Consider the following 13,295-nt stretch of genomic DNA (forward strand, 5'->3'; position numbering starts at 1 on the left):
TTGTATTATTTTATTCTGGAGAAGAATTTTGGCTTTCATTTACTGGCAATAATATAACCAAGTTGTAATTGTGGAATGCTCTCTTAGAAATTTAGGTAATAATTTTGTGAAAACAGACATTTAAGTTGAGTGATATGTGTCATTTAAAGATTATAGATAATATAGGTAGAAGAGAAATTAAATGACTTATCAAAAGGCCCATGAAAAGCTGTAAGAATTATTATTTTAAGATGAAATAATATTGTCACTGATATAATTCTTTTCTTCCCAAATATCCTGTGATAATGATATACTATTTTTTTAAACATCAAAATTAACATTTTATATACCTGGCTTTCGATGTGTTATATCAAGAATACAGAAAGGGACTAGCTTCATCAGATATTAGCACATGTTATTAAAACATCACAATTTATAAAAGGTAAGGTTCTGGCTAGTTACAGGCAAATTAATTAATGTGTTGCTGGATTCAATTTGATAAAAGTTTTGTTGAGGATTTTAGCATCAATATTCATGAAGAATATTGGCCTGTAATTCACTTTCTTTGTAGCTTCTTTATCTGGTTTTGGAATTAGAGTAATGCTGGCCTCACAGAGAGAGCTTGGAAGTATTCCTCACTAATCACCTGAGAGATGCAAATTAATATGACAATGAGGTAGCACCTCACACCTTTCAGAATGGTTATCATCAACAAATGACAAGTGCTGGTGAGGATGTGGGGAAAAGGGAACCCTTGTACACTGCTGGTGGGAATGCAGACTGATAAAGCCCCTGTTGGAAACAGTAAGGAATTTCCTCAAAAAACTAAAAATGGCCCTGGTCAGTTTTGCTCAGTGGATAGAGCATCAACCTGAAGACTGAAGGGTCCAGGGTTTGATTCTGGTCAAGGGCGCATGCCCAGGTTGTGGGCTCAATCTCCGGTGGGGGTTATGCAGGAGGGAGCCTATCAATGATTCCCTCTCATCATTGATGTTTTTATCTCTCTTTCCCTCTCTTTTCCTCTCTGAAATCAATAAAAATATATTTTTTTAAAACACTAAGAATGGAACTCCCAATTGACCCAGTGGTCCTACTTCTAGAAATATAACCTAAGAAATCAGAAACACCAATCAGAAAAATCAGTACCCCCCATGTTCATAGCAACACAATTTACAATAGCTAAGATTTGGTAAAAGCCCAAATGCCCATCAGCAGATGAATGTATAAAAAAAGCTGTTACACATTTATACAAGGGTATACTATGCAGCTATAAAAAAGAAAGAACTATTACCATTTGCAACAGCATAGATGGACCTGGAGAGTATTATGCTAAGCGAAATACGTTAATCAGAGAAAGATAACTATCACATATCTCACTCATATATAAAAAGTATTGAAAATAAATGAACTGATGAAAAAATTAAATTCAGAGACATAAAAGCATGAACAGTCTTTAGGACCTCAGAGAGAAAGTAGGTGGTATTGAGTGGGTGGGAAGAGATCAACCAAAGAACTTGTTTGCATATATGCATAACCCATGGACACAGACATTAGGGTGGTAAAGGCCTGGGGTGGGAGATGGGGTGGGCTAGAAGAGGTCAAGGGAGCGGGGAAAAGGGAACATATGTAATACTTTCACAATAAAGATTTAAGAAAAAAATAAAGTGGAATACTGAAAATTTTTAAAGTTACATGAAAGGGACACTAACTAAAATTATATCTGGTTAATTTTAATTATATATATAATTATGTGAAAACATATAGACTTGATGTTTTAAAGAAAAAGATTAAGTGGAATAGAGAACATGGTCAAATATATCCTTCCTATCTGCTTATCTGTGAGGAATCTTTAACCAGAAAAGGACTCCTTGATATTGTGATTACTTTGATGATAACAATCTAAATTAAGGCTCTAAATATTTTATTTTAAAGATAAAACTTAATTAGCCCTTACAATAATTATTAGGATTATGTAAAATGTTTTGAATAGTGTGCTAATTGTTAGCCATGATATCATGGAATATCAAGAGTACTAAAGAGATAGAATAGTCATTATGTAATAATACTTTTAAATATATTAATCTTTCTCATGAAAATGATTAAAGGTTTTTTCTTCTTTAGCAGAGAAAACTTATAGTTTTAACTAAAGCCTTTATATTATCTAGGAAGCCATATGAGAAAATATAATAGTAAGCTTTTACATTTAAATTCAGAAATAAAATATTAAGTATAAATAATCATAAAATTAGCTTGTATTATGAAACAACAAATTGCATATTTTTGTCGCTATTAAAGCTATATTGTTAATACTATCACTGTTTTGAGATGTGCTTTAAAATAGATTTGAGCATGCTTTGATCATTAGAACACATGCAAAAATATTTTTTTAAAAATGTAACATTTCTGAAGACACAAAGTTGGTGAACTAATAAAAATCCATAAAGTGAATATTGATATATTTTCAGTTATCATAGAAATGTCATTTCTTCCTACATTTACAGTTGTAATTTAAATTATAAATTAGTTTTAATTACATATAAATTATAATTTAGTTATAATTTAAATTTTAAATAATCCTAATAAATATTCTATCAGGTTTTTTCCAAAAGTAGTCAAGTATAGTATAAAGTTTATATGGATAAATAAACAGGGGAGAATAGGCAATAAAACTCTAAAAAGAGAAGGTAATGTGAGAGAGGTATCCTTAACACATATTAAGGCACATTATAAAGTTTCTCTAATGGAGACAGTCTAGTTTTGGTCTTTATGACAGATTTAGTGGAATAGTAGAGATAACCCAGAAAGAACCCAAGTATATATGGCAGTGTAGTCATGACAATGTTGACTTATCAAATCAGGGAGACGAAATTGGCTTTAGACTAAATCTGGAAGAAAGAAAACCATTTGGATAAATGGAGGGAGCTACCATGTTCTTAGATTAAAAGACTCAATAGCTCAATATGTCTCAGATGCTAGTTGCCCCCATATCAGTGTATAGTTCCAATACAATTCAAATTAAAGTCTTAACAGGGGTGTATCTGCATGTCTGGAAATCCTAAAACTCATGCAAGTACAAAGGATCTAGAATAACTAAGAAAATGTTAAAGACCAGGAACATTTTTTGAAGACTTTTGTTACCACATCCAGACTTGTCATATAGCTGTAATAGTTAAGGTAGTATGATATTATTGCAAAGATAGAAGAATAGACAACTGGAACTGAAGATAGAGTCCAGAAACAGACTCATAAACATACTGTCACTAAATTTGGGAGAAAAGTGTCACTGTAATTCAATGAAGGACATCTTTTCTATAAAAGGTGCTAGGATGATCTGGTATATATAATGAATAAAATGGCCTTTGACTCCCACATATAACCATATTTATAACTAGAGGCCCAGTGCATGAAATTCATGCACGGGTAGGGTCCTGAGCAGCTGCCAGATCCCAGCGGGGGCCTCCCTTCCCCTGACAGCTGCTGGCCAGGGTCTCCCTTCCTGTGGTTTGGCCACCTGGCCCCTCCCCCTGGTTGAACTTTTAATTAAGGGGGAAATTTGCATATTAGACTTTTATTATATAGAATTATTGAGGTATGTATCAGGAAAAAGTAAATAATACTTTTGTTAAAAAGAGGAATATATCTTCATGATTTCATAATCCAAGCTATTGAGATTATGGCCAGCATACAGTACCTAGATATCAGCTCTTTGTGAGAACTGCCTTTAGCTAAAGTGTCACTGGACCAAGGTGAAATTCCTTTTCAGGGTAGACTGCACTTAACAATGGATTGATGTGGGCAATGGGGAGGAAAGATGAAGCTATAATATCCTAGCCTCCTCATCCCAAATTGGGGCAACTTTGAAGAGCTATATTAATTTTAGTGCTTGCCATGTTTTATCTGAAACCTTTGTACCTATCTTCTCCCTCTGTTCAGTCTTGTTTCATTTTCTTCCCCCAGTGGTATAGCCCATAAGAGCACTCCTTAATAAATGTCCTGCACACTAACCTCCTCCTCAGAGACTGCTTCCCAGGACAACTGTTTTGCAACAGTGATAATTAGAATACTTCTAAGTGAAACATGAAGATACTTAATTATTTTATTTCATTATTGATTGATTGATGTTTTATAGCTATCTTCTATTTATGACAGTTTTGAATAATTGGGTAGGAGCACAAGTCCTACATTCAAAGGCAAGCTCCAGCATATATTGGGGGTGTAACCTTGGAACTAACTCCTACATGTCTTGATATATTCATCTCTAATGGGTATTAATAGAATCTATCATACTGTTGGGAGGACTAAATCAATTACTATTTATAAAGTGCTTAAATAGGCCCTGGCAAATAGTACATTGCTATTGCTCATGGCAAGTAACACAGTTTTCAATTAAAATGCTATTTTTAAAAATATATATATTTTATTCATTTTTTACAGAGAGAAAGGGAGAGAGATAGAGTTAGAAACATCGACAAGAGAGAAACATTGATTCAGCTGCCTCCTGCACACACCCCACTAGGGATGTGCCTGCAACCAAGGTACATGCCCTTTACCTGAATCGAACCTGGGACCTTTCAGTCCGCAGGCTGACGCTCTATCCACTGAGTCAAACCGGTTAGGGCTAAAATGCTATTAAGTGATATGTAATTAGTTAGGTGACACAAAGGTATGCCAAAATTTGGAATATGAATGAACAACTAAAATTTGGTGATATTTTAAAAATTAAAAATGATGAATAAAATAGAGTATATAAAGAATTAGGGATATGACAAGGAAGAACAGGGTTTGGTTATTTTAAAAATAAGATATATCTACAAAGTTGGATACTTTAAAATATAGATATACTATAATACAGAAATAGATATCTACTGTTCTGTAAGAAATTCATTTAAAGAAAACTGGTATTTACCAAAGTAACAAGACTATTTAATCAATAAGCAATTGATAAAAATTAAAATAATTTGTCTATTAAATGTTTCACCTAGATGACAAATGGATTTCAGAAGCAAAAATGTGTTACTTATTTTTTAATTCATTTTTCAGAATTATATTCCCTGGAATACATTGGCAGTGTGCTAGGTCTTATCTATGGTGTGTGTGTATATATATATATATATATATCCCTAAGCAACCCAATGACCAGTCAACTAGTCACTAGATATGCACTGACTATCAGGGGGCAGACACTCTATGCAGGAGTTGTCCCCTGGTGGTCAGTGCGTTCCTACAACCAACCTCCCATGGCTGGCCAACCTCTCACAGCCCCTCCCCCAAGCTGGCTGGCCCCAATCAGCCCAAATGATCGCAGGCAGACCAAGGGACCCTAACAGGCCTCTAGTTTCTTATATAACAACAACAATATCAAATCAGGAATCATCTTTGTACTTAGCTATCTTCACCTATACAAACAATACTAATAATCCATACTTACATATAAACTAGAAGCCTGATGCACAAAGATTCATGTTAGAATGGGCTTTCCTTTCCTTGGCTGCCAGAACCACCTTTCCACTCTGGCTCTGCCCCATTTCCTCTCAAGCCCCAGAGCAGCCTCTTTCCACTCTGCGAGCTGCCTCTTTCTTCTCTGGCCCTGCCTTCCCACACTGCCTGGGGCCCTGAGAGACCAGGGGAAGAACATCTATGTCCTGCCCCTTCACTCAGAGGCTTAGTATGCAAATTAACTGTCATCTTTGTTGGGTTAATTTGCATATCACTCCTGATTGGCTGGTGATGTGGCAGAGGCACAGTCAATTTATGTTTGTCTATTAAAACTAACATCTATTTAAATATTAGTGATCTTGAACATAGTTTCATTCTTTAGCCATCTATACTTCTTCTTTTTTGAAAGTTTTTTTTAACTCCTTTTAATGTATTGCAAATAAATAAGAGTTTGAAGTAATATACAAGAAGTTCAACTTTGCAATTAAGCAACTGTTTTGATTTAATGTAAGTGAATGTTGTTGAATTGCAATCTCATTGATTCAATAATAATAATAATAGTAATACTCCATAGAGTTGTGAATTAATGAGATTGAGGATGCTGATAGAAATGACTACAGTAAATATAAATGAAAGTCATGAACCTATTTGTATCAGAGTATCAGTAGTTGTTACAGATTTCAGTTACTATTTCTATATTATGTTAATATAATTCATATTTTATCATATTTACATAAATACTTTAGATTTTTTGCAACTAAGAACATTATTTTAAAACATTTTAAAGAAATTCATATTTTGGGGGCTTTTGATTTTTAAGCAACTTAATTATTTCTTATGCCTTAGATTTTTTTCCTCTTCATCAATATGCAGGTGGGATGATTAATATACATAAAAATAGATGTCCACCCTGTAATAATTTTTCACGGAGTCATTAACTTTGTGAAGATGCAATTATTTTTCATAAGTATGAGTAACTTTAGGACACTAGTTATTTTTAATTTTTCAAAATCATCTTTGGATCACATACTTATGCATTAGTGGTAGGATAGTCAACCATTTTAAAAGTTGTACGTATGTGGTATGGAAAGAAAAATAGCTAAGATATACTGAATACACATACAGTTTAAACTATCCATGTTTTTCTATCAACTTATTAAATTTGTCAAAATTTTTAATTGGTGCATTTAATTTTTATCAAATATTTATTAAGACAACAGAGATTTTTCATCTTCTCTAAAATGTGATTGCATATAGAATGACAGAATATAAGATAGAAATACTGTACCATGTGAATATTCCAAATTAAGTTTGAAGGCAGAAGTCTCAATGAGGAAGCTATCACACTGAATGCCAAGGGTGAGATTCTTCGGCATTTCCCGACCTAATAAAAGTACAAAGAGATATTATAATTCAAGGTCACATTTAAAAGGGGAAAAAAATCAGTGAAGACTGAAACTGAATAAAAACTTTCCTCTACTGAGAAATTTCTCAGATGATTATTTTTAAAACACTAGAAAATTAACTTATAAGTCCTAAGAAATTTCTAAGCTTCAGGTTCCACATCTAGAAAGCCTCCAAGATTTTTTTGAAAGAGTGGGTACAGTCATGTTTACAGAGCTCAAATGTGGTACATATTGGGTATAAAACAAATCCTAGTTTCCTTAGACAATTTGAGAGCTTTTCTGCAGAAATTGACTTTTCTCAGGACTCATTAGTGCTTTGTGCTTGGACATCACTGTTATTCTCCAAGTGTGAGCCCATATCCTCTCTAGCCACCCTATTCATTCACCTTTGCAAGTTGGCCTGGATTAAGATATGAATAGACTCCTGAAATATAATGTTTTCAACACCTTGCTTTGCATCCTATTCACATGAATGAACTTTATGCAAAGACAACACACAATAGAATTAAAGAATTGAATAGAGTTTAATTAAATAGAATGAGAAGATTCTTTGAAAACCAAGGCAAAACTTCTTAGAGAAGTGATTAAAATGGAAATATCCAAAATATCAGCAGAAGAAAAAATGTTAGAAAATAGGGCAATATGAAAATTTGATAAGTTTGCAACTCTAAAAATGTTGCATTCTTAGAAAAATATCTATTTATCTGTCTATCTATCTATATATCTATCTATCATCTATCTATCTAAAGAGAAATGAGTAAAGCAGGACACAAAATACTGTGAGATCTCTTGCACCCTCTTGGTACTATATTATATAAGTCTTGCTATTAACTTTCCTAAGGGGATTCTGTGAATTCTGTAGCATCTACAGGAAAATTCACATCTTTTGAAACATTTTAAGACATTTACAAATATTTAAATGAGAAGGTATTAATTTAGTAACCTTTTAAATGAGTGTATTTGGCATATATGTTAAATATTATCATGTTTTCCTGCGGCCCTTCAACAATCCAGGCCAAATTATGAAGCCTAGTTGCCAAGGAATATGAGTACAAGAAGACAGGTACATGGTAGCTGGAAAAAAAACAAGAGTCCACAAAAGTAAAAAGGAGGAAGTTATGACACAGAGAGAGAGTCCATCACCAGGAAAAGGAAAGGATAAAGCTTTTCATATAGGAAAGAGAGAAAGAGTCAGTGTCTTTCTTTGGGCCTGGTCTCCTTAGGTTGAAAGAAGAGGAAGAATCTGTGAGCCTGAGCATTTACCCAAGAGAATGCGTTTACATAAAAGAAACTTTTAAAATGCAAAAGAAAAATACATCTTAATTGTTGAGCTTACTGTTTTTCCGGTTAATAGCAGAAAGAAATTTGGATCAACTAAAGAAAATTAAGAAGCCACAAATTATTTCACCAGTTATTTTTTTTAAAATATATTTTATTGATTTTTTACAGAGAGGAAGGGAGAGAGATAGAGAGCTAGAAACATCGATGAGAGAGAGTCATCGATCAGCTGCCTCTTGCACACCCCCTTCTGGGGATATGCCTGCAACCAAGGTACATCCCCTTGACCGGAATCAAACCCGGGACCTTTCAGTCCCCAAGCCGACGCTCTATCCATTGAGCCAAACCGGTTTCGGCAATTTCACCACTTATTTTTAATGTTAAAAATCTTGATCCAATATATTTTATTAATGCTCCCACAATTATGACTTGGCTGCACCTACCCTGAACATTTCATTTCCTGGTTTGATCCATCAGTCACACTGGTGTGCTTTCACACCAATAATTCTGAGTCCTATAACTGGTGGAAACCACAAACACATATTTTTTTGGGGCCTATCTAAATGTGTGGTTTGCAATCCCAGCCAAATGCAATAGTTATATTTGAATTTTGTTATCCGTATCTTCCTTTCCCTCTAGCAGTTATTTCAAACCACTGCGACACTCTTCAAATCTCCTGTTACATCTCCTTTTCTCAGGAGATGAAAATCTACACAAAACTGCTCTTAATTGCCAAGCCCTTCTACTACCAATCAATTTGTCTATGTTCACATTTGTTTTATCTTGCCCCTTTGGTTCAGGGCTCTTTTTTCTGCCTCAACTTTGACCTTAGCCCTGTGAGAGCCTTAGCCCATCAGGTAAACCATACCTCCTTTATAGCTTTCATTCCTGCTCAGTCCTGGCTTCTTTGTTCTGCTGATAAACATGCTCAAGTCTCTTCCACACTAAAATGCTGACTTCCTTGGGCCAGCAATCAACTGCTAGTAAACATTTGCATGTCTCCCCTAACCACAGCCAAAGTATTCATAAGGGAATTTTACATCAGATGACATTATGTACTTAATTTCCTTAATTATTTTATACCAAGAGCATTAAGAGATGACGAGGAAATATGAAAACTCTAATAGGTAAATGGGTGTTCAGTTTCAGTATTAAACAAACAAACAAAAAAACTAATTTGCAATGATGATAAAATACTATTTCTCTCCAAACAGATTGATGGAGATTAAGGAGAATGACACTAGTCAGGGTTTATAAGGCTCAGGAAAATAGTGTCTGTAATATTATCCTGATGGCAGTGTGAATCGAAATAATATAATTACTTTGGAAAGCAATTTGCTTATTTATATCAAAGACCTTAACATATGTATTCCTTTTAGCTCAACATTTGAACTATATAAAATGGATCACAGCAGTAACAGCTTTAGTAGAAGTAATAATAGTTGAAAAGATAAAATTTATAAAATACAATAGTAGATTTAAAATGTGGGAAAACTAATGAGTTGATTTTTACTTCAAGCCCACATTATTTGATCACTTAATAAAAAATGATTAAAAATAACTCCAAACAATCTAATTTAAAAACATGCATCTTCAATCTGACAGGAAAAAGAGAACAAGCTTATTATAACCAAAATTTAATCCAAATATGTTATCTATAAAGAAAATGGGGAAAGGAAACAATATCAGAGCACTTGAAGTTCTATAAATTTTTAAGGACTAAGCATTAGCATATTTGAATAATAATCATAAGAATATTACTAATCCACTAATTTGCATTTTTGGCTTTACAAGTCAAATGAGAAGAATTTGACTTGTTACACAGATTTTTAATTTTTGATTCTGATTCCACCATTTACATCCTATGATTTCAAGATACCTCATCTTTCATACCTTATGATTTTTCTTAGTGTATTTCTACCATGTTCATTATCTCTATAATATATTGATTCTGTGATCAAATTCATTTGATTAATAATTACAAAATAATGTACATAAACTATAAGAAAAAACTTACTTGTTAGTATGACACTGATTAAAACATGTTCATCTGTTGGATTTTTGAAAGCTATAGCCAGAGATGCTCTCTGCTGAAGGTAGGTGGTAACTCTTTCTATATCTAGAGGCTGGGGAAATAGTCCTATTCCAGAAAGGAAGAATTTCCATTCTTCAAACTGTTTAAAGATAAACATTCATAACATATATATCATAATTGCATACATTTTATTCATAACACTTAATAAATTTAATACATGTAAAAATTTTGACAGATAAAAAACTTTGGTTGTTAATATTTAACATGCCTGTTTTATCTTTTCCTCCTTTTTAAAATTTCTTTTGATTTTACTAAAAAATCAATGTGTTTTTACAGTGATAAAAAACAGAGCACAAGGTTATTTATAGCAGCATTAAGAAGATATCTTCATAAAAACCATGCATTTATGCTCAAGGTTGTTGTTTCCTTAAATCAACTTGTCTAACAAACGAGGTACTAAAAATTGTACAAAGTTTCCAAAATGCTAGGGTGAATGTCAAGTAGAACTCACATAGATATCATGATCACATGAAGGCAAAGAAGGTGAGTCACAGATCAATGTTCCATTAAAAGGAAGTGTGTACAGCCGAAACCGGTTTGGCTCAGTGGATAGAGCGTTGTCCTGTGGACTGAGGGGTTCAGGGTTCGATTCTGGTCAAGGGCATGTACATTGGTTGTGGGCACATCCCCAGTGGGGGGTGTGCAAGAGGCAGCTGGTCAATGTTTCTCTCTCATTGACATTTCTAGCTCTGTATCCTTCTCCCTTCCTCCCTGTAGAAAATCAATAAAATATATATTTTTTTTTAAAAAAAGGAAGTGTGTACAACTGTATGCATAACAGACTGTGATTCAGTTCGGTACTGAATACTTTACTAATGTTTTAAAGGAACGAAGAGGTCATTAAATAAAATCCAACAAATGCAGCAGCCTAGTTTATAATCTTTCTAACTACATAGTAGATGTTTCCAAGCCTAAATTCCAGTAAGAAGAGGGAAATTTACTTTAAGATTATTTCAAAGTGGGACAGAAAATGATACAAAGCTGTCTCTGAGTAGGAATGACTAAAGGCAAGTTTTGTCTGCATATTATCTTCAAATGACTGTATTTCTTTTAGTTAGAGATTCTACTTGCAAAAATGTAAGTTCACTAGATTTTCACTTATGATGTCCTAATTTGATTACATTTAATTGGCTGGCTGGGTTAAATTAAATTATGAACTGTTTATGTAAATTACTTATTTTGGGCTACTTAATTAAATAAACCCTGTATGACAGAAATGAGGTTACTTTGAGCCATTGGGAATGAGCCAAAGTACAAAAACAAAAATGTCATGCTTTCATGTCTTTGCTGAATGTCCTGGAGTATTAGAGCTTCTAAATTAAACCTCCTAAATCCTACCATGATGGAACTCTAGTATACAACACTTGCCCCAGCATTGCTTAAATTATTCTCTTGGGTTCAGAGAGGAAAATTAAAAAGTATCCTGACAAAAATGTGCATTAAAGAATAAGTAACATTCTCATTCCATCTTTATCTCAAACTTCTTTGAAAGGAGATACAGTAAAAAGAACCTTTAAAGATCCAATACCAATGTTTCTAAGAGAAAAAAAATAGAGGTAAAAGTAAAACTGGCTTGCACACTGAGTATAGCTCAAGGGCATTAGAGCCAGCTAAGAAGTAACAAAGTTTTTAGACAAGTTGCAGGATCATAGACAGGCTGGGTAATAAAACCACTCTTACTTTGTCTTCTTTTTTTCATTTTTGCTAGTCTGACCTTTAGATGCAGTGAGTCACACAGTGAAATACAAATGAAACAAATACTGGTATTATAACTATTAGAAAATAAAAATGAGCCAAAACCGGTTTGGCTCAGTGGATAGAGCATAGGTCTGCGGACTGAAGGGTCCTGGGTTCGATTCCGGTCAAGGGCATGTACATTGGTTGTGGGCACATCCCCGGTGGGGGGTGCGCAGGAGGCAGCTGGTCGATGTTTCTCTCTCATCGATGTTTCTAGCTCTCTATCCCTCTCCCTTCCTGTCTGTGAAAAAATCAATAAAATATTAAAAAAAGAAAAGAGAAAAAGAAAAGAAAAATGAAACAACTGAAAACTAACAAAAATATATTAAAATGCCCCATTACCACATTTATTGCTTACTACTATTCCTATTATTCTAATAGGCAAAAACACAATCTCATTTACAGAATCTAGCAGCATAATATGAGTTCATGATATATGTAGTTGTGATATCCTAACCAAATTAATCTTAGGATTCAAAATCTTGATAATCAACTTTAGCCTAAAATTGGATTTTGACAATGCAGAGCTCTGTATATGGATTCAAATCAGAAATCCGTGAAGTAAATAAAAATCTATAGCCATTTCCTTAAATTCAGCAAAGAGTAACAATTAGAAATACTTAAAACTTATCCTAAAAAAGTTGATATTACTAGATTTTTTATTAATCAGCTACTCAGTTGTATATGTCAATTCAAGTGTATTTATCAGTGAAATCAAGAGAGGGACAGAAATCTACATGATTTTTTCTTTAAAAGTTAAAGTAATTGCAAATTCTTAGACTTAGAAGAGAAAATCCTAAAACTTTATTTTAAAAAAATCTATCTTCCTCAGATGCCTACACATACATAATGTATATTGTATTTTCCAAAGTTCATTCAATTAATACTTTAGGATGACTGGATAAATTAAATAAAAGAGGAAGACTCGAATGATTTAGAGATAGGGGGGGAAAAAAGGATAAAAAAAAAGAAAAAGGAAAGGCAAACCAATCAGAAAGGTTAGAGTAATACATTTAAAAGGTTGAAGGGGTCTGGGTCTGGACCCTATAGCTGAAAGGATGAATGAATGATGGGTGGAAGTATAACCACAGTTAAATTCTTGGAGATTTGCTACAACTTGGAGATGCTGGGAGCAACTGAAATCAAACACCAAGGTAAAATTGATTTATGAAAGGCTTGAGTTCACTACTTGTCTGAGTTCTTTGTGTTTAAGAATTTCACATTCAATGTCTAGGCTAGGAATTTCTAAAACTATTAAGATGGAGAACTGGTAATTGCCATGCTAATGTGCCTCATTATCCTTGAGCAGATATACTTTCCATCAGAAATACAAGCTACTAAATTTTCCCCAATAATTATGATGA

At 33.5% G+C, this 13,295-nt stretch overlaps 1 protein-coding gene across 1 annotated transcript in view; it reads right to left on the minus strand.

Moving 5' to 3' along the window:
* CFAP47 (cilia and flagella associated protein 47) overlaps positions 1 to 13,295 on the minus strand; it is a gene marked incomplete at both ends in the record, with an annotated part of 384,890 nt that overhangs the window by 46,820 nt on the left and 324,775 nt on the right. Inside the window, 2 exons of the mRNA XM_084869970.1 lie at positions 6,704 to 6,799; positions 10,117 to 10,273. Of these exons, the coding sequence (XP_084726096.1) occupies positions 6,704 to 6,799; positions 10,117 to 10,273 (253 nt within the window). The remainder of the gene's footprint in view (positions 1 to 6,703; positions 6,800 to 10,116; positions 10,274 to 13,295) is intronic.

The sequence above is a fragment of the Pipistrellus hanaki genome (genome assembly GCF_964339955.1).
Source record: "Pipistrellus hanaki genome assembly, chromosome: X".
NCBI lineage: Eukaryota > Metazoa > Chordata > Mammalia > Chiroptera > Vespertilionidae > Pipistrellus > Pipistrellus hanaki.